This window comes from Mauremys reevesii, linkage group 8 (genome assembly GCF_016161935.1).
Source record: "Mauremys reevesii isolate NIE-2019 linkage group 8, ASM1616193v1, whole genome shotgun sequence".
NCBI lineage: Eukaryota > Metazoa > Chordata > Testudines > Geoemydidae > Mauremys > Mauremys reevesii.
Genome location: NC_052630.1, coordinates 36,185,433 through 36,206,804, shown reverse-complemented (window position 1 = coordinate 36,206,804; position 21,372 = coordinate 36,185,433). Strand labels below are relative to the sequence as shown.

At 40.8% G+C, this 21,372-nt stretch overlaps 1 protein-coding gene across 11 annotated transcripts in view; it reads right to left on the bottom strand.

Annotated features, from left to right (window-relative positions):
• The window catches only part of LOC120369909 (ankyrin repeat and KH domain-containing protein 1), a 187,582-nt gene that overhangs the window by 6,337 nt on the left and 159,873 nt on the right, over nt 1–21,372 (bottom strand). For 5 of the 11 annotated variants that reach the window (XM_039483703.1, XM_039483696.1, XM_039483704.1 and 2 more), the window contains 9 exons: nt 20,501–20,675; nt 17,944–18,400; nt 17,338–17,484; nt 15,517–15,627; nt 13,288–13,437; nt 11,348–12,963; nt 3,610–3,798; nt 1,955–2,206; nt 1,400–1,462 (listed from right to left, as the gene is read on the bottom strand). In XM_039483703.1, coding sequence (XP_039339637.1) covers nt 1,400–1,462; nt 1,955–2,206; nt 3,610–3,798; nt 11,348–12,963; nt 13,288–13,437; nt 15,517–15,627; nt 17,338–17,484; nt 17,944–18,400; nt 20,501–20,675 — 3,160 coding nt within the window. The remainder of the gene's footprint in view (nt 1–1,399; nt 1,463–1,954; nt 2,207–3,609; nt 3,799–11,347; nt 12,964–13,287; nt 13,438–15,516; nt 15,628–17,337; nt 17,485–17,943; nt 18,401–20,500; nt 20,676–21,372) is intronic. The other 6 variants (XM_039483699.1, XM_039483701.1, XM_039483706.1 and 3 more) reach the window with 3 other exon arrangements.

Here is a 21,372-nt window from a genome sequence, read left to right as displayed (position 1 = left end):
ACAACAAAATATGCACACACATCTCCTATCCTCAGCTTCATGGCTCTGCCTACATGGCACTCTCACAAAGACAGGCTGTAGAAAGTACTGCACATGTAAGGTCCCACTGCATTCAGACATTTTCTTCCCCTCCCATCACCCACTGAGTTAGGCACTTTAGCACAATCCATATCCATGGTAATGCAAGGTGAGAGACTCCACAGAGTCATGCTTAGGGCAGGAGCTGGTAGGAGGTGAAAGGCAGAGAACTTTCTGAAGACTGAAGTGGGAGAAGATGGTGAAATCTGGAGACATGGGACTGGGCCTGATATTTTCTTTCATTCTCCTATATTCCTGCACCAAATACCAAACCAATATTTCAGATGTCCCCAACACTGGGCTAAACTTTAATAGAACTGTGATCTATGAATATTGCCAATTTGTATGACAAGTTTATAACTTTAGTCTGAAAAACAGCCATGAGGAGACACCAAGGTTAATGGGATAACGTCAGACCAAATTTGGATCAAAATTTAAGCCTCATTTAAAAAAAACCCTAGCTTGACAAAATTTAAGACCATTAACATTGTCATTTTATTTTGCTACATACACAATCTCTTAAAATTCCTATTGAAAACAATCTGCAGCTCAAACAGTGCACTTTGTTTTGATCTGTAAGAACTTGAAAATGGAACTACCAAAAACTGAATATAAACCTTCAGCTATTTAGAAGTCTCTTTATTTAAAAAAAAAAAAAAAAGTAATTGCTGTTGCCTGGAACAGAACTTATTTCATATTATTCAAGAAGAGTTATGGAGGAGAAAAGTGTAAAAATTAAGGACCAATAGCACTCACTCTGAATGCCCCAGTTTTTATTTGCTTGTCATAACTGTAACCTCATTTTTAAAAATAGTTTGAGTGACAAGCTACTAATTAATGAATTGCAACCGCAGCTTTCAGACCGAGTTTTAAATTCAGAGACCAAATTTTGAGGAAAAAGGTAAAGAATTATTTGTTCTCATTCTAAAATTACATTTCTGTTCAACAGATTTAACAGTATATAAGATTTCAATCACTCTTTCAGAGATTATGTATTTACTGTGTACCTTTGCAAGATCTAAGTCAGGTGAAAAATTCTATATTATGAGAGAAAATTGCAATGGTTCTAGCAAAACAGATTTGGCCTGAAGAAAATCAGAGTCAGTCATTACCCAATGAGGAACATTTTGGCAAAGCCCACCCTATCTCTATCAAGACACTCTTTAGAATCTTGTGGGTGGGTTACAGATTATTTCAGAATCAATCACGAAAAACTTGGTCTGTCAGCTATAACATCAGAGGTATTTATCTCTTAAAATCCTGCAGAGTAGCTGAATAAATGAAAAGAAAAGCAATCATGAAACAAAACCTAAAGAAATACCTCTGTTCTTCCGAGACTTGATCCCATCCCAGGTGGGATACTGAGGCTGTATTAACAGCCCATCTGTAAAGAAGAGTACGTTTCTGGATTTGTACCCACATCAAGTGTTGCAAATCAATCACTTCTTTTGCCCTAACCTTCCTTTCTAATTGTGGTCCTTATGGGTCAGTTCCTCAGTGAATGAAGAAGAACTTAAAAGTCTTCCCCAATATATTTCCTTAAAAGATCAGAATATGCACGTTTCTCAACACTTCTCTCTCTATCCCTCCAGCTCTCTGTTTGTAACTTCCCCATGATATTCCTTTTAGTTTCTGCCTTTAAAGTAATCTTACATGCAATTGATAAAGTGTATTTTGTTCTCTGGTTTAGAAGGGAAGATTTTTACATATGACTACCATGCATTACTCTATTATTTCAAATTTGATCCTTGAAAAGCTCAAGTTTGGCATTTTGTTTTCCCCCCAATTAGTTCTCAGAATGTAGCGTCACCCTAAAATCTGAGGTTTGATTTTTTTAAAACAGAAAGCTTACTTATTGTGTATGAGACTGACTTACCTGATACACTGTTAACTCCAAATGACCAGATACCACTATGTCCAACAGGAGCCGTAAAGTTAGTTCCTAAGGGGGTAGGAGTGACAGAACCTCCCTGCCGAATTCTAGCAAGCCTTTCCGTCCCAATAGGAGGTGGTACCTTTCGATCTTGACTTGTGCTACCTGCTTTTGGCTGGCCCAAGTTAGAAGGTGCAGAAGCAGCTGAAAGGGGTGAAGATGATCCCGATGAAACTGATGGAATAGGAGATTCACCTGGTGACAAAATATTTCTCTTGCTTTATTATACATGGAACATTTAAGTGATGTTAAATACCACAATTTCCCCTCTAAACTGCCAATCTGTATTCTGTAATGCAGATTATGAAAGGTGTAAAAGTTTATTGATTTATAATCTTTTGGGGCTAGTGAGAGAATTTAGTTATTTGTGGCAGAATAGTCATTGCATTGATTGCTGTCTGGCCCACTGGAAAGATTCTTCACCAGTGATTTTGTATCTTACATTAGTTGCATAAATGGTTCCAACCACAGGATAGTATGACATTTTCTAGATCTTGTCTAGTAAATCTAAAATATTTACAAGGACAAGAAAACTGGAAGACTGTATGAAGAGATCTGCAAATCTTGGCCTAAATTTTCCAGGCACTCAACTGGCCTTGTTTTCAGAGGTGCTGAGCATCCCCAACTCCCAGTGGGATATAGGCTCAGGGTGCGATTTTCCAAAAACGCGCAAATGACTTAGAAGCATAAGTTCCATTGACCTTTAGTTTTGGCACCCAAGTTTATTTTGGCCTTTGTACTCCAGGAGTTGCCATCACTAAGATTCTGAATTGCAAAGATCCAAGCTTCTCATGTGGCCACTCTCTCTCTCAGATTTGCTCCATAAAAGTCCTCACTGTCATTTCAGACAATTTAAAAATTTCAATGAATTTTAAGATATATAAAATATTAATTGCAGAAGTCTCATTTTTAAAACCTTTAAAATAAAGCATAATTCAATCTGAGAAAGTCACGCCAATTTCATCTGAAGCAGTTTTACACTACAAGAAAGCTCCCCGCGTTGTGATCACACAAAAATTAACCTTCTCTTCAGAGTTTAAGGGTACATCTACACTGCAAAAAATCAAAAACAAAAAAACCCCCAAAACAAACCCTGCAGCAGTAAGCCTCAGAGCCTGTGTCAACCGAATTGGGCTCGGGTTATGGGGCTAAAAATTGCAGTGTAGACATTCTTGATCAGACTGGAGCCTGGCCTCTTAGCCCCACTCTCCCCTTGCTGCTTTTCAGAGATGAGGTCCAGCCTGAGCCAGAATATTTATATTGTTACTTTCAGCCCCATGGTGCAAGCTGGAGTCAGTTAACCTGGACTCTGAAACTTGCTGCCACAGGTCTTTTTTTGCAGCGTAGACATACCCCTAAGCCTCCTGAAGCTGCATCAAGAGAAGTAATACGAATGGAACCTATGGCATTTCACATAAGATATCCATAAAATGTTTTGTGATGCCATTTCACACATTTCCCATCTTTACTGAGGCTAAAAGCAATTTCCAATAATAGTTTCTAAAGCCACTGGTTGCTTTCCCCTCGAAGTTAGAAATCAACTAGTAGCTAAAGACAATAACTAAAACACTGAAAATATATAGATAATTAAGACAGACCCATGAAGTTCCTACATGAATTTGTAGCACTCGTCCAAGGATGTGGTGAAAAATGCTGTCTGTTAAAGCTGGGAGTCCCAACAGGTGCTGGCCCTTGAAGATAAACCCGTTGTATGTTTGCTGAAAAACCTGTCAGAGGAGCTGAAGAGGCAGCTGAAGAGCCGTTGGATGGGTCTAGAGAGGGCAAGCCTGAAATAAATGTAAAACTTATGAAATATACCTATTTGGAAAAATAATTCACTGCACCATGAAGATTCACTGCTCCAAATACAATTTAAACTTATTGTCCAGTCACCCTTTTCATGGGTATTTACAGGTGCAATGAGTTTTTGCAGGTTACAGGCTAAGGGAGAAATTACATACTGGTATATGTATTTTTCAATCTTGCTCTTTGTCAGCCTACAGCTGTTATCACACAAAGCTCTACCTCAGGGTACTCTATTTTTTGTCAAGGACCAATTTTTTTAGTCAAGGTGTAGCCAAGGTCCAGACTCCAGAGCAAATAAAAAAAACAATGAAAAATAAAAAGATCTGGGGTCTGGTCAAAAGTGTCTGGTAGTCCAGATTTGGCCCAGCTATTGACTACCCCTGATCTACCTTCACCTACCATGAGATATGAAGGCAAACCCAAGACAAGCTTACCACATAAGTAAATCCCAACTTACTCCTCAGTCTAGAATTCTCCAGAGCTAACCAAGACGTACAATATAAGTTAAAAACAATAAAAAAAAATTCAAGTAAGAAGATTGAAAATGATCCATTAGTACCAGGGCAGTAATTCATAATATATTTCTTGCCCATCCTACAGCTGGGTCCATAAGTAGAGTGCATACAGTATTCCGTGCCCCAAAAAGTGGGGTAAGACTGATATTTGCGTAGTGTGATGGTTGGAAGCAGTTTCTCAGCACAAGGCTGCATTCCAAATAGGAGCAAAACCGAGTCTCCTTTAAAACAAGCGGCATGGGGAGTTGAATTTTCTGATCAAGCCAAAGCCTCGCCACCAAAATACCTTAAAGACCTTTATCATAGTTTGGTAATAAACAAATATGATAATAAATACAGGGAATCAGAGAGGTTGTTTTGTTGGTGGTGGTTTCTGGAGCCTGTGGGAATCACAGCCGCCATTAGAGAAGGGTGCTGACAGAACTGTTGAGGGGCTCAAGTTAATAACCACAATCAGGACGAACTAAGGCCCTTTCTGGAAGGTCAGGGACAAAAATACTTAGTTATGGTAGTCAGAGAGGGGGTGGTGGTTGTTGGAAAGGAGGGGTCATGCACTGTGTTTTTTTTCCTGTCCCTCTGACTTACCAGCCTCTTGGAAACATTCCTGGTTATCCTATTTCACCCTGGTTGGAACAGAAAAAAAAAAATCCAACCAACCCAGAATCTCTGGTGTGTTGCTTTCAAAATGTTAGGTCCTGGTGCTGAATTTCTGCTTCAAGCAGCTTAAGGCTTGCCTGCCATGCTTCACCTAAGCCTGGAGAACCAAGTAGCCAGGGAGTACTGGCTTGGAGATTCTACAAATCCAGCTCCTGCTGCTAAAGCATTGCAAACAAACAGATTAAGTCTGCCTGCCATAATATCGTACAGTGAGGGAGGCAGTGGCAGCTGGGCCATGTGCAGGAATCCCTTTGATCTATACTGCCGTGTTTTCTCCTCAAATATCAGTTTCCTGCAGACTCTTCTCAAAGATCCTCTCCCCACCAAGGAGGCACCAAGGAGAGGAAGAAAAATCAAAAGACAATAGAAAATGCTTCTGCCTGAAAAGAGAGAGAGAAAATAGAGAGGAGAGGCCTAGAGGAACCACCCACTTCAGGTGGTGGTGACACCTTAGGAAGTTAGAGAGGGAGATAGTTCTCTGGACAGCTCCTTCATCTCACATTACATTGTGAAACTAGAGAAGTTAAAAAAAGAAGCACCTTTATGCTTGAAAGATGAAGCAGAATAACCCAAACTGTAATGGACCATGAAGCACAAGATGCTCATGAGGGAGAACTGAGTGAGGAAGAATAACCTTTGCAGAGCTTTGATCAATGTTCAGAGAATGCACTCTTATTTGAGATTCAATTTTCATGGACAAGGGACTAGGCAGTGCTTTGTGTAGGTTGTCTGTAAAAAGAGTACTGTTTGTTGGCACATATTTGATGTAGGCAAGTCTACTGGCACAGAAATTATGCTAGAGTTGTGTCTAGTAATAAGTTACTGTTGAAGCAAGTGATCGTTCTTAATATCGCCCAGCTGGGGCCTCCCTCCTTGTGGTGGGGCAACTGATGGTACTCACTTGCCAATTCCCTGCTCCTCATACAAAGCTCAGAAGTAGCCCAATCTGAAAGGCTCCTACTCCATTGTGATGCATGTAATAGTGAATCAGAGAGAAAAGGTGGATGAGGTAATATCTTCTATTGGTCCAACTTTTTTTGGAGAAAGAGAAACTGTTGAGCTTACACTGAGCTCTTCTTCAGCTGGTGGATCAGAGGCTGGTTCTTGGATAATTACAATGGCTGGCTGGACAAAGTGCCCAATGGACTGATTTTCAACGACTCTTGTACAGAAAGTGGCATTTCCTACAGCATTGGCTCATTAACTGGGTCTCTGTCTATAGTGAATGTTGGAGATAACCATTCATAGTAATGGAAACTTAGGTAGATCCCTGTCTATCAGTGTCATCTGCATATCTCTTCAACAAGAGTTGAACGTGCCTTTGGAAGATTGATGGCGAGATGCCTTCTAAAGCACAATGATTCTGTATCCAATGTAATTTAAGTGTTGTGTTTTGCACACTTCTGAGAGCAAGGGGAAATGTTTCTGCAGGAAGTGACTGAAGCGCTGCTATATTTTAATCAGCCTGAAACTTCTGAAGTGCACAAGTCCAGCACTGTCAGTTTCAGGTAGGCTAACATGATAAAATATGCCACCTTCTATTAATACTTTGCCCCTGCAATAGTAGAGGAAAGAAGAACCAATCCAATACCAATAAGGGCTACTGTGCGCAACACACTAAGTAGTGTGTGAACTGGTTTTAGTCACCAACTTCCCACTTATGTATTTTGCTTGATTACTGCATCATACTTTGGAGGAATAGTAACATGCTTAAATTAGTGTCAAATTATGCCATTTCAAATGCGTTTCTCTGGCTGGATTAGCCAAATTTGCATAATGAGCATCAGTAGCATGAGACTGTGTCCTGATGCTACATGAAAACTATGCTCAAAGTACAGTTTCTCAAGGCTCCAAGATACTTCTGTGTAGACTGTTTGCCAACTGCCAGGGCTAACTTAACCTGGATCATTGCTACTCCAGATCTCAAGGAAGACCCTCAAAATCAGATTCACATTGTGAGGGCATCTGTTGTGTGTGGTTTCAAGGAATTGTGATGGCGTTACAGCTCAAGGTATGCCAGCTTACTGTAATGCATTTTAACCTAACACAGACAGACTTGGTCCTCAAACGTAGAGGAAGCATAACAAGTGACTGAAATGGATTCCTTCTGGTTTTGTCTGGAGCCTTCTAAAAGGAGCATGCAAATCTGTCCCCAATACTGCAAACTGCTAGGACTAGCAGACATGAAAAGTGAAGGCAGGACAAAAAGACAGTTTTCCTGAATGGACCCAGAGCCATAACTCATGGCAGGGAACCAAAAATATCTGGAAAGAAAGTGGGCAAATTGGGATTCTCTGCTTTCAATCTTAATTTTTGGTATCAGTCTGCTTACAACATGAAGGTGCTTGTCAAAACTCCTACTTTAAGACTCAAACAAGTGAGGAACTTAACTGGGCTTTCTGCTGCAAACCAACTTATAGAAGTGAACTCCAAGAGACTAAGTTTGTGGAAATCCAACTATTCCTAACTGTACCCCAAAGATACAGAAGAACTCAAGTGAAAAAGAAACTTGGCGAACAAACCATTACTCAATGTTACAGGTGCAATGTCATATCTAGCAGCCATTTTGATAAATCTCACCTTACTGGTACAATATATGAAGATACTGTATACTGGCCCACCAGCAAGGACTGCCAGACTGTCTAAAGCCCAGGGCTGCTGCACTCCACAGCACAGTATTGTACGTCAGTAACAAATGGGACTTTTTGACTTCAAAGAACTATGAGAAACCTGTAATTCAAGTATATACCATCAGCCAAACAAGCTCCAATTTTGATAGACAGAAGAACACTCTTTCCTGTGTGGCTAACCTGTCCTTCAGCCCGAGGTAAGCACCCAAGAAGTACACCTCCACTTCATCCCAGGATAGATAAAAATGGATTTAAAACTGGATTTTTAAATTAAACACAAGTTTGTTATTAAAAATAAGCCTATTTAAAATTTGAAATTATGACAACCTATGCTAAGGCCTAAATTTACTCTAATCTACTAAAATAATTTAAATTAAATAAAAAAAGTTAAGCAGTATCTATTTACTGCCAAAATTTTAAAGAAAGTCAAACCACTGAACTGGTGGACACCACTGGCTAAACAACTGAAATGAGAGTTCGCTGAAATACTAAACCAGCTTCTCTCAGCAGTCGCCTCTTCTGCAGGTACAGAGAAAATATTGTCTTCATTTCAGTTCAATGATTAGTTCACTCAAAGTTAAAAACCACTAGAAAATTGAAAAAAAAAAAAAAAGAGTAGGAAAGCTTGTTTTCCAGTTTATGAATAAAAACTAGATGTAAGGATAAGACCTACTAGTTTTAAAATCCTGAAGGACATAATGCAAGAAACAATCAGTTCAATTAACTAACTGCAGAAACTTCCTTTGTTTAATAAATCTGTTAGTTTTAAATACAAAACGTGTTGATAAAATGAGTTATTTTTGCATTTAGTTGAATTTGAGTTCCCATCCAAACAGAACTTAACACAAAAAAAAAATCTAGTAAACAAGAAATGCATTATTCACCATTTTCTAATGTAGTAAAAATTAAGAATCTGAATAAATGCAAATTAAGCTATATAACTGCTTAAACATGTACAGATGTGTATCCTGGTTTTCAAAAAGCATATTTAGTGTACAGGTTGTATTTAGTTGCAACTGAAAACGTCTTCGGGCTTGTCTTCACATACTTTGGCGTAGTAGTGTCTTCACTAATGGGAGAGCTTCTCCTGTCAGCATAGTTAACCCACCTCCTCGAGAGGTGGTAGCTGTGCGACAGCGCTGTCTACATGGGTGGTTAGGCTGGTATAATTACATCACTCGGGGTGTGCATTTTTCACATCCTGGAGCAACACAGTTATACCAATATAGGTCTGTAGCGTAGACCTGGTCTTAATGGTTATCACCAATGAGAATCAACCTCTCTTTAGGAAAATAAAAAAAATACAAAATGCAAACCATGATTAAAATTGATGGATTTAAATCAAGATTTCCTGCTTGCTAATTTAATCATGATTTAAATCAATCCACCCTGCTTTATCTCATCTAAAAGACTGACTGCAAGGTCTGACTAATGACAGGGTGACATCTGTGAAAGAATGGAAGTAAATGAAGCTGACTGAGCCAGCTACTCTTCTATACACACACACACATCTGCAAGGGGATGATGCTGGAGCAGGCCAAAGACCACTGACACTTTCTAGATACCAAGACCTGGACAATCTGAATAGCTCTGAGAAGCTATTGTTCTTGTTACCCACCATCAACTTAAATCCTCTTTTCCCTAAGCAGAGACAAATGAACTCAATCTGAAGAGCTTCAGATTCCAGGCAGGGTAGCAGATTATGTAACAGACTCAAGACCTGAAACTTTTACTTTTGCCTTCTTGTTCTGTGGTTAGAGGATGTAACAGACCTCTACATATGGGACTGCCAACTACAGGACTGGGGAGAAGAGGTGGCACAACTTTGTTTTTTAAAGCATATAATCAATTTTTAAATGCCCCAGCCAAATTCCAACTTGGATAATTTACATTCTGTCAGAATCCCCTGGTTTCAATTGAAAAAAATATTCCTCACTTTTCTTCCAGAAGACACTTGTGTAAGGTGTGCTGCAGCATAATTCTTACCATTTCTAACTCAGTGGTTTATGTAGAGTCTAAAGAACCTTAATATATTTGGAGTGAAATGAGTGAGGGATTTAAAGTGTTGTAGCCATGTTAGTCCCGCAATATGACAACGACAAAGTGGGTGAGGTACTATGTTTTACTGGACCAACTTGTTGGTGAGAGACCAGCTCTGTGTAAACTCAAAAGAAAGCTGGTCTCTTTCACCAACTGAAGTTGGTCCAATAAAACATCTTGCCTCATGCACCTTGTGTCTCAGAGATTTTAAGTTATTTTACAGTTCTATTTTGTAGCATTTTGTATGAAAAATGGGTAACTTCAGAATTTTAATAGTTACCCCGTGTGAAGGAGTTTCATTTTCCTTTACAAGCATAATTGCCTTCAGAGCCATTCTAGGTACATAATCCATGGGATGTGAGTGATTTGACAGACTGTCTATTTACCACATCTTCCTGAACAACTTTGACCATCCATGAGAAAAAGAGGAGCTGGTAAAAAGGCAATGTTTCTCGAGTCCATTGGAGCAGGACTTGACTGTTCTACTGTTAGAGGATTGGATGAATGAGGTCAGACTACTCCAGCTATTACAGTTCTAGCTGCATTTGGTTCTATTTGATGTACTGGGAGCAGAGATCATATGCGCCTAACTGCTTGTGCTCTTCAGAATGCAGCTAACTAGTTTAAATTTAAATATTTAAAAAAACTCTGAGACACCCTGGCAAACATTTTCTGACTTTTGATGTTAGACATCTAAAGAGAAGTGGCCTGGTTTCAGAAGTGCTGAGCACCCAGAGTCCCATTTGAACTCAATGGGAATGTATCACTTGTGAAAATCTATTCACTTATTTAGGTGCCTAACTTCAGTATCCAAGTTTGGAAATTTTGGCCCAAAGTTTTAAAAGGGTTTGTGAGATGGTGTTGGGTGAAAGACTTGAAGAAAATTAACTTAGGAAAGCTGGGAAGTGAGGCTCTCTAGACACCTGTCTTCAAAATACAGTCATCTTCTGACATATGAACAAATCTGAAAAGCAATGAGGTAAGGGTAACATCCTTTATGTGTCTACTAGGTAAATGTCAGGGAAAAGGAAGGAGGACTGTCAAGCATTCAGTCCCTTACTAAGTCCCATATGCTGATAATGTTAAGTGAGCAAGTTCAAAACACCAAGAGGACAGGGTTCCAACAAGATCCCCATCTGCTACTACACTTGGTCTAGCACCATGACAATCCATCCTTCCTCTGGATGGAATCAATATTAAGACACCTGTGGGTGGAGTTTCAACAAGTGTCACAAGACCCTTACTTCCTAAAAGAGCCAATGGTAGTTGCTTCTGCAGCATTACCAGCACCTGACAGGTCAGAGCTAGGAAAAAGAATTGGATGTGTATAATTTTAAACAGCTTTTGAAATTACACATGGCAAGTTCAGCTCTCAGGTTGGCGTCCTTTTGCATATTACCTTGTAAAATCTTTCTGGAGCAATTTGAGAATAGGGTCAAAGACTAATGGCAGGATTGTCTCTATGCCAGAGTAACGAAGAGTCCTGTGGCACCTTACAGACTAACAGATGTATTGGAGCATAAACTTTCGCATGCGTCTAACAAAGTGGGTATTCACCCACGAAAGCTTATGCTCCAAAACGTCTGTTAATCTATAAGGTGCCACAGGACTCTGTTGCTTTTTACAGATCCAGACTAACACGGCTACCCCTCTGATACTATGCCAGAGTAGAAACTTTGTGGACTTACCTACAGGGCTGGTAGAAACTCTCTGGGAAGGTGGCCTGAATCCAGGAGCCTTGGAGTTATCAGGATGCACATTTTCTATGTGTCCAAGCACAGAGTTACTCAGAAAAGTAGACTGAACAGTGAAAGATGGGTCTGCTGCTGCTCGTGTGGATAGTGGACAGTCTCCCCATCCTTGGTTGGCTGGCACCTGGTTACTATCAAAAAGACTACTGAAGTGATTGAAAAGTGTTGCTGGCCCAAACGTAGGAGGCAATGATTTGTTTGCAGGGTTAATGTGCATCTGAGAACCGTTCATAACGTTCATGGCTGATGAAAGCTGCACTGCAGCAGGTGGACCTTGAGATGGCGTTAAAGGAACTGGATTTGTAACAAAAATAGACTGATGATCTTGGTGTAGGTTTGCATTTGGTACCACTGAATAGAAAGAACCTCTAGGCTGCATTCTGTGAGAAACTCGAGGTGCTGGTACAGCTAACTGAGGTAAATTACTGTTGTCCTGATTATCTGCAGCAATTGATCTGGGTGAAGCTAAGCTTAACGGAGTGGGTTCTGAGCTAGAGGAAAAAGGCATGGACACAGAAGAACTTATATCTGACATGCTGGTTGGCAGTATCTCATCTTGGACGTTATTTAGAGGTGCAGGGCTGCTAGATGGGCGAGTTTCTAGGACTCCTGGATTGCTGCTAGCGGATATATTGCAACTACTTGCAACTGAAGATGGTGCACACGTGTTTCCAGTAGGTTGGTCTGGTGTTGACACCTTCTCTTTGGGTGCTGAGATAGCTGAGAAAGAGTCCGTTTTAAGTGCAGAATGCTGTGTTTGTGGAACATTAGAGGGCAGAAATGCTGTGGGAACTTGCCCGTTGTTTGCAGGTGCAGAGGAAGGAGAAGGCAGAGTGCTACAGGTGCTTGTCACAGTTGAGATTGCTGTTGCCACCGCACTTGTTTTCGGAACACAGGCGAACAACTGCTTTCTGACTGATGAGGGAGTCCGACTACTTGTTGCACATAGCGGTTGGGTGGAAGCAACTACAGAAGAGACAGTAATAGGACAGCTAGCAGTAGCTAATCCAGTAGACTCTGTCTGTAAAATATTCCCATTCTGGTTACCTACACGACTTGAACTATTATGCTTTGGAGAGCTGTTTGTGCTGCTAGGATTAACTGGTCTCACTGGGAATGGTCCCCAAGTGTTCGGCGAAGGTGAAAAAGTTCCTCCAAACTGGGCCATAGGTAAGCGAGGGTGCCGAATCTGTTGCATAGTTTGGGCAGCCAGCAAGGCAAAATGAGGGTGGGAATAAGCTAAGGGCAGAGACACTGGAAAAGAAGAACGCACATTTGCTGGAACATTCTTGTTTAATTTGTTAGTGGGCTGGAAAGTAGAAAGTGTCGATGACTGTGATGTGACAAGAGGTGGTGCTCCGAGCGGAAAGGAGTTTTTGTTGGAAGCAGCTGCGGTACTGACTCCAGATGAAAAGTTTGCATGAATTGATTTGGTGTTTGGAGCAGGTGTTCTTATATGAGTTTTAGGAATTAAGTCTTCCAGTTCCTTGGCGGGATCTTGAATAAGGGCACTGATAAGCTGCACTGCATACCTTGTTGATTCCGTACCGCCCCTGAAATTAAAAACAAGTATTAATCTTCTCTCTGGAATGGAATTCTCACTTTGCTGCAACACTTCTTGAACTAAACAATTTCTTTTGGCTATATTAGTGCAGTATTTGATAGAACAGTCAAGAAGTTTTATTTATTGATATCTGCTTTTTTATGGTTTAACTTTGTGTAAGTATCAGATTTTCAGCATGTCCTGCTGTCAGAAATTTATGCACTATACACTAGTGCCAAAGAGCCAATATGTCCTACCTTAAAGATAAGCAGACTGTGTAAGAAAAATCTTGTACCAACTCAATTTACAATTATTTTGTTTCCATGTATCGTACCTTATTGTGATCATTCTCTCTCCATTCTTATCTTTTTGTTTGTCCACATCAATATGAGCACCAGTGACATCTTGAATTGCAGTGATGTTGCACCCACCTCTTCCCATTATTCTAGATACGACAGAAGCTGGGACAGATAATTTCTTAGACCTATATCACAAAGATTGCAAATTTGTGAAGTCATGTTGGAGACATTTTAAAAGTGCCAAAATCTCTCGTTTGGCAACTGAACATCTCAATATTTTTACATTTCAGGGCAGCAAGTGGTTTTCTGCTGGTATTGAATTCACCCTTTGGAGCCTCCCTAAAACTTCCCCACTGAAATTACTTGTTACCCTGAGCACTTCTGAAGTTTCTTCAGAACACTTATTCAACCAAGTACACCTCTACCTCAATAGAACACTGTCCTCAGGAGCCAAAAAAAAAATCTTACTGCGTTATAGGTGAAACTGTGTTATATCGAACTTGCTTTGATCCGCCGGAGCGCACAGGCCCCCCTAGCGCTGCTTTATTGCGTTATATCCGAATTCGTGTTTTATCGGGTCGCGTTATATCAGGGTAGAGGTGTATATCACATCATATAGATGTATATTATACAATATACATGCTGTTTTGGACATATAGTTCTTCATCTTTTGTCCTAACCTGTGTATTTTTAAAATGTAAGTAAGATTAAATCCTAAGTGACTCTCTTACTTTACATTTTAATTAGTATCAAGCATCTTTGGATCACAGGGATTAGCCACTGGATACAAGTTGCTTCTACTAGTACAGGGGTCGGCAACCTTTCAGAAGTGGTGTGCCGAGTCTTCATTCATTCACTAATTTAAGGTTTTGCATGCCAGTAATACATTTTAACGTTCTTAGAAGGTCTCTTTCTATAAGTCTATAATATATAACTAAACTATTGTTGTATGTAAAGTAAATAAGGTTTTTAAAGTGTTTAAGAAACTTCATTTAAAATTAAATAAAATGCAGAGCCCCCTGGACCGGTGGCCAGGACCCAGGCACTGAAAATCAGCTCGCGTGCCACCTTCGGCACCCATGCCATAGGTTGCCTATCCCTGTACTAGTATATAGCCAGACTGATAATCTTTGAAATACCACCTGCTTGAGCAAGACTTTAAAATCAGGGTCTTGATCCAACATCCCGGTAGAATTAATATCTCCTAGACCTCAAGTGAGAAACTACAAATGCTCTGGAAGATTGCCAGTGACCCTACACAATGGTTTATAGCAAGCAGGCCAACTGTGCAATTCAAGGGTCCAAAGGGATGCTGGAAGCCACTATGAAGGCAGCACAGATTTTCAGAAGAACATTTATTTTTAGGCCATGATACTGCAACCCAAACACTCAATGGACTTATTAAGTGAACTCCTAGGATTTTCAAATTCATATGGCATTGGTGGATCAGTGCAGGCATATGGCAATGGGAAGCTTTAGAACACCAGCTATGCTTGCATTCCAGACCCCAGCCAAAGGTCCCTTTAGCCCACTCTTGCTCCCAGACTTCAAAGACTGGACCTCTCAAACCCATACATGGCTTTCAAGCTTAACAGTGGCATATTGCAATTTGTGAACTGTACAGTTTGAGGGAATTCCAAGGAGTTTCAGGAAGCACTGTGATGAAGGTTCAAGAATCTGAACAGAATATAGACTGTACAGCTCTATGTTGCTGCCAGCTTCACCTACATTTTCAATTTAATCATATTTAACATTTTAGATTACTAACAGAAAGAAATTATGCAGGAAATGTATTTCAGTTAATAAACGTGTGTAATGTAAAATGGATAGTTTTTACATTTACCATCTGAAAATATTAACATTCTAATATGTTTTGTCTTTTTAAGTAACCTGTCCCCTGCCCTCCACAAAATTCACACTATCTCCACAAACAATGCTCCACACACTATGCCCTCACCCCAGCATTTCTCATGTTCCAATCCCGTCCCCTTTGGATATGCATTAGTATGAAGACTTCTCTATTGGAGCTCCCTTCCTCATGTAGCTTCCAAGAGCCTTCCACATGATTCACAGGGACCCTAGTTGCATTCCAGTCTCCTTTACCCTCCTCAATCCACTCCCTGAAGTGAACCCCTAGCCATCCTCCCCACCACCCACTGAGGAATTGCTTCCTCAGATGAGCTCTAAATAGCATCCAGAACCCCACTCCCCACCCACCAAGCTCATTTTTTTTAGTTTGAAAAAAAAAATGCCCCAAACAGTACCTTTTTGCTCCTGAACAGCAGCGTCCTCCTCTCTGCAGCTGAAATTGCTCCATTGGTGTTGGCTGCAGAGTGTTGCTAGGGGGAGGGTCTTTCAAAACTCTGCCTACTTGCCTGTCAAGGGTAGAAGGATGTTTTCATTGGTTATTTCTTTGATAGACATCCCTTCTACCCAATAGGGTGCTTTGAGGGAGTGGGAGTTAGAACAGTTCTTGGTCTTGGAATTGGGATAAGCTTTAGGAGGCAAACAAACATGTGCAACACCTCGTTACTTTGAAAAGGACACATGGGTTGTTAAAAGGCTGTTAGATTACATGCATGCTCTGGTATTCAGGGCAGGGCATGGCAAATTCTGGCCTAGGGTAGACATTTTGTGAGCACATTCCTTAACAAATCTTGAGTTCTTAGGGTTATCAAAATCCACCATTTTAGGAAGAAATTTCTAGAACCCCAGCAGCTCTGACAGAACAGAAACATGATACCAAACACAGTAAAAGTAAAGCAAATGACTAAACTAGGAGACTCAAGAGACCTGTCTGGAGAGGTGTAGCAGCTTCAGGATCAATAGCAGGGTTTGTGTGCAGCCCTGGTAAAAGCAGCTGTCTGCTTTTTAACAGTTTCATATGCCTACACGACTCACCAAGTTTGGGGGAAGGGAGAAATCTATGGCTCTTTATTCATCATGCACACCCCGTTACAGGGAGCAATATTTATGAATATACACAATCACCAAAGTAGGGGGAAATTGCACATTTTAATTGGTGTGAACTGATGAGCTAAAAGGTCGGAGTTTAACATCTTAGATTTGAATTGCATAGATTTTTCATTTGCTAAAAAAAAGATAGCTTCCCCAAAACTCACACTTCAAGTCCTCTCTAAAACAATGTTCTGTGCACACAAGCTAAAAGTTGCTCTAAAAAGGGCATTTAGTCAAAATCCTGCATTTCAGAATGTGAGACGCTGAGTCAGGGCTAAATGCAAAAATTTAGGATTTACATTTTCAGGCTTATCTCGCTTCAACAAAGTGAGTAAAAAAAAGTAGAAAATTTAAATAATTTCCAGCTACATAAAGACAGAATGAATGACTAAAATATGGCCATAAGCCACCCAATGCAACAAAATCATATATATTTTCCAAGGAAGAGGGGCTGCCATTTCAGAAGCAGAAGCTCATAGATTATTAGCGTTGGAAGGGACCTCAGGAGATCATCTAGTCCAACCTGCTGCTCAAAGCAGGACCAATCCCCAAATCCCTAAGTGGCCCCCTCAAGAAGCTCTTCAACTATATAACCATGCTCCTAAATCTATTTTAGGGTCATGAATGAGTTGGAGCAGAATCAACAGCCAGAATGTGGGTCAACAGAGCATAATGAGCACCATGTCTCAGTCCATCATCCACCTCCCTGTGTATCTTCATTGACACCCACCAATCTTTGAGAGATCCCATGTGAAACTGAAATGCGACAGAGCTTTTGCTGGTCTATTCCTTCATTACCAAAGGAGTCTTGGCCTATTCCTCCCCACTTAAAGAAGAGCCAGAACAAACTCCCCCTCCTCCAAGGTGTTTTCTTCTGATTAGTGTCAGGCCCTGGAAAGGATCCCACTCCTACTGTAAAATACTGATGCCATGTTTGGCTTTTCAAATTGTAATTACCACCCATAATGATTGTAATTTGTTTGCAAAGCACTGCTAGCACAAAGGAAGAAGGGCTTTTATAAATCATGACCGTCAGGTTAACGCTGCTGAATGTTCTGTGTAAGTACGCAGTTTAGAAATCAGAAGGTCTATACATAATTTGAAAACACTCAATTAAAACCCATTACCTTCTAACCACTTCTTTCCAGCCTTCTTCTCTTTTCTGACCTCTTTTTGGACTAGTGAGGTTCAGCTTTATGTTTGGAGAGGTCAGAGGCAGGGACACAGATTTATAACTTGCCGATAATGAATTTGGATTAGCGTCACCTTCAAGTCTGGGAACAGAGATGTATTGATTACAGACTATAAAATAAAAGTAGTTAAAGTAGTTGCAGAGCATAAATTTTAGAGGTTAGACAAAACTATCAGTTAAAACAATTCTCAATTTTTTTTTACATTCTCAATGCCCGTATTTAGACCACAGCTGCTGCAATATGGGTGCCAGTCAATGCCAATTAGTGTATTTTGTGTGGTTAATATGTTCACAAGAACTGGACTGAGCCTCCAACTTATTTCTCACAGGCTTCTGAGCAGCCATTGGATTGTTCTGACTTTCAGTCATGTCCAATTAGTCCAGAATCAAAACTAAACAAAGCAGAATTCTTGGATCCCAGCATCACAAGGTAAGGAGCTTGATCAGATTCTATTAAATCTAAGCAGCAGTAAACAGATTCACAATGGCATAGACCAAGCAGCAGTCATGAGAGGGCAGGATAGAGAAACTGAAGACTCACCTTGTTTGTACTTTTGAAGCCGAGGTGCTTGTCTTTTCTTCCTGAGAAGGGAGCAGTAATGAGGCATATCCCCTATCACCAGAAGAGTTTGTATCCATAGTGAAGTTCAACTCCTGGCTTTTACCTCCACTGCTACTCTCGCTATTGCAATCTGTGCTATCCAGGTTATCAGAATCGCTATTCCCACCTGCACCACCACCTCTTGGCTCTCCATTTATTTTATTTTTATCTGCTTTTTGCTGTGCTAGTGATATATGCTGATCTGGCAAAATTATCTGCACATTTTGAGGAGTGTCCTTCGTTTTGTTCTTCTTATTTTTTCTATTCGTGCTAGGGGTTGTTACCACATTGGCTCTCTTTTTCCCGAAGACATTTGTGAAAGTAGCTGATGTTGCAGAGATTCCAATTGTGGTTGTAGTGGTTGCGCTCGGAGGCTCTATAGGAACTTCTTGCTCCACTGGAAAAAAAAAGTCAATATACAACATATATTTAATATAAAAAAAGTCTCACTTGTTAAGGAAATCACAATTAAAGTTATATTTCTGTCAGCTGTCACTAGAGTAATGAATTCAGCCATTCTAATGATTTAAAAAATCCTAGATTTGATGTGTGGTTGAGGGGATGCGATGGTAACAGAACTAGTTTCACTGGGAACAATGACAGTTGCATGGGAAACTAATGCAGAGCAGGAGCTCTGAAGCACTGCAGTGACACAAAAAGGCCAGACAAGTAAACTCAGCAAGAGTTTTCATTTCTTCAAGGATGAAATATTTCACCCTCCCGGAGGGGAAATTAGACATTTTAAAAAATGAAGTCATGTGAGGTTTTAAAAAGATCATTTCTGCTCAAATCCATCACTGTTAGCACAGAACAAGCAGTTATTATCTGCACTAAAATCCCAAAATAAGTTATTTAGGGAACAAAACAATACCTAGGAAACCTGAAATTTTAAAAGCTATACTTCCATGATTTTTGCTTTGTGCACCAACACTACTCCTGCCATATTGACCACTGTGCACAGAACCAATTGATATAGTCAGCCTGCCATTAAAACTTCCTCAAAAATACAAAATTTGAGACATGTGTACACACACTACACATACAAAAATCTCCATTTATCACTAGTACAGATGTGCATTTTCATAGTGGAAATCATTTAACAATGGCAGAATATACTTTACTCCTGAGGGAATTTTGTGTCAAAAAATAAAAATTCTGCGCACAATATTTTAAAATCCTGCACATTTTATTTGTCAGTAAATAAAATGTGGAGGCTCTGGCATGGCAGTGGGGAGCACATGCCACTGGCTGCATGGAGGTGAGAGATCACCCTGCAGCCACCCACCTGGGGACAAAAACTTGGTAGTGAGGTTGCTCCTGATGCTGCCAGCACAAGGGCTGGGCATGCTCCTGTGGCCCTGCCCCTCTGTGTCAGGTGCATGAGGCGTGGGCAAGTAGGCTCAGCCCAGCAGGATCCAAGTGTGGAGTGGCTTAGTGTGTGGGGTAAGAGGGTTGTGTGTGGGGAAACGTGGGTGCAGGTGGCTCACTGTGGGAGTCAATGCGGGGGTCGGGACCTGGTTGCACAGGCGCTCGTTGGGGGGTTCAGGTGAAGGTGGTTGGGGCTTTGTGGGGGGGGTCTAGGTGAAGGCATTGGGGTTCTGGATGCAGAGGTTGAGGCTCAGCGGGATGGGGGTTCTGGGTGTGTGTGGCAGGCCGGGGTATGGGAGGCTCATTGGGGTGGGGGGTCTGGGTGCTGGGGAAGTGGAGCTCGTTGGGGTGGTCCAGGTATAGAGGGATGGGGCTTGTCAGGGTGGGGGCCTGGGTGCAGCTAGTTGGGTTTCAGTGGGTGTGTGTCTAGGTGAAGGGGGCTCATCAGGGGGGCCTCTGGATGCAGAAGGTGAAACTCAGTGTGTGTGGGGGGGGAGGGGAGGTGCGCCTGAATGCATAGGGGAGCAGCTGCCCGCACAGTGACTCCTGCAGCTGAGGAGTGATGGGGCAGGAAGTGAGGGGAGGGCGGAACTTCCTTCAGCTGGGGGAGGTTTCTGGAGGTGGGTCTGACTCAGTCATAAGCCTGGCCCTGGCCACTTCTTGAGAGGAAGAGCAAGTCCCATCCTCCCCTGCCTCCAGCCCACCAGGATTAGCAGCTGAGTCCAGCACAGTGTAGGAGCGACCAGGGCATTCCCAACCCCCACTGGCTTCTCCAAGTGTCTGAAACAACATGCCAGCACTGCTGCGGAGGAGCAGTCATTTTTCTGCGGGGAAGCAAAGAAATCTGCAGGGGACATGAATTCTGCACACATGCAGTAGTGCAGAATTCTCCCAAGAGTAATACTTTTTTAAACATTTTAAATGTTTATTTTCTACACTGAGTTCTTGCAGATATGTAGGAAGAATATTCAGAGTGAATAAACCTACTGTCCTACTGCTCCTCCTTTCCAGTATGAAGGAAACGATGGCACCTAAAATATCTTTTCACCAAGAAGGATTTAGAAACATTTATACAATACAACAAGTGCTTCCCCCCCACAGAATAGTAAAAACATTAGATGTTGTTCACCTTCATCATCATTCTCCTCTTCATCATCATCTTCTTGCAGCTCTAAAGTTTCCTTAGGTTTGTTTTCCTCATCTTCCTCTTGTTTTCTTTTTTGCTCCTCTTTCTTCTTCTTTCTCTTTTCCTTTCTCTTTTCTCTCTTAGCTGCAAGAGCCTGTTTTCTGCTCTCTTCTCTTGACTATGGGAAAAGCATTAGTATTTAGTTCTACCATGCATTAATACCAAAGATTAATATTCTCTTATGCTTACAAATTCAGGGCTTCAATGGAAAAAATGTCTGAGGGGTAGATAATCAAGAAAAATTCCGTTATGACCTGAATCATTATGCAGAAAGCCATGATAACAGCAGAATGAACAGAAATTAAACAGAAGTAGTAGTGGACTAGATGGAACTGCAGTTTTCATAATGAGACTTATCAAGGAAAAAAAGAAGAAATCAGTCAGCAAACTGCATGCAACCAGAATGATAGAGATGTGTGTTAAAACAATTTAGTATATATTTTAATGGGATATCACTGTAATCTTGCATAATCTCAGACTAAATTGCAAAAATTCGTTGAAAAACCTGAGTTAGTGAAAGAATTTCAGGAGCAACCTTAACATCTTTCACTCAGGAGGCTCACAAAGTACTTTATGTGCTACATATAGCTATCATGTTATCAGTTGCTGAACTACAGTTACTTCTTGGGTACAATGAGGCAGTCAGGTAGTACCAACAACACTAAACTGTAGGTTAGCAGATGAAGTGAAAAAACAACTAACTGAAATTTAATGTGACACAGAAGGAGGCTAATTAGTCAAAATAGAATTTGGTAAAACTTCTCTCTTGTGAAAAATATCATGGTGAGTTAATCATCATAAAGAGTCAAAAGCTC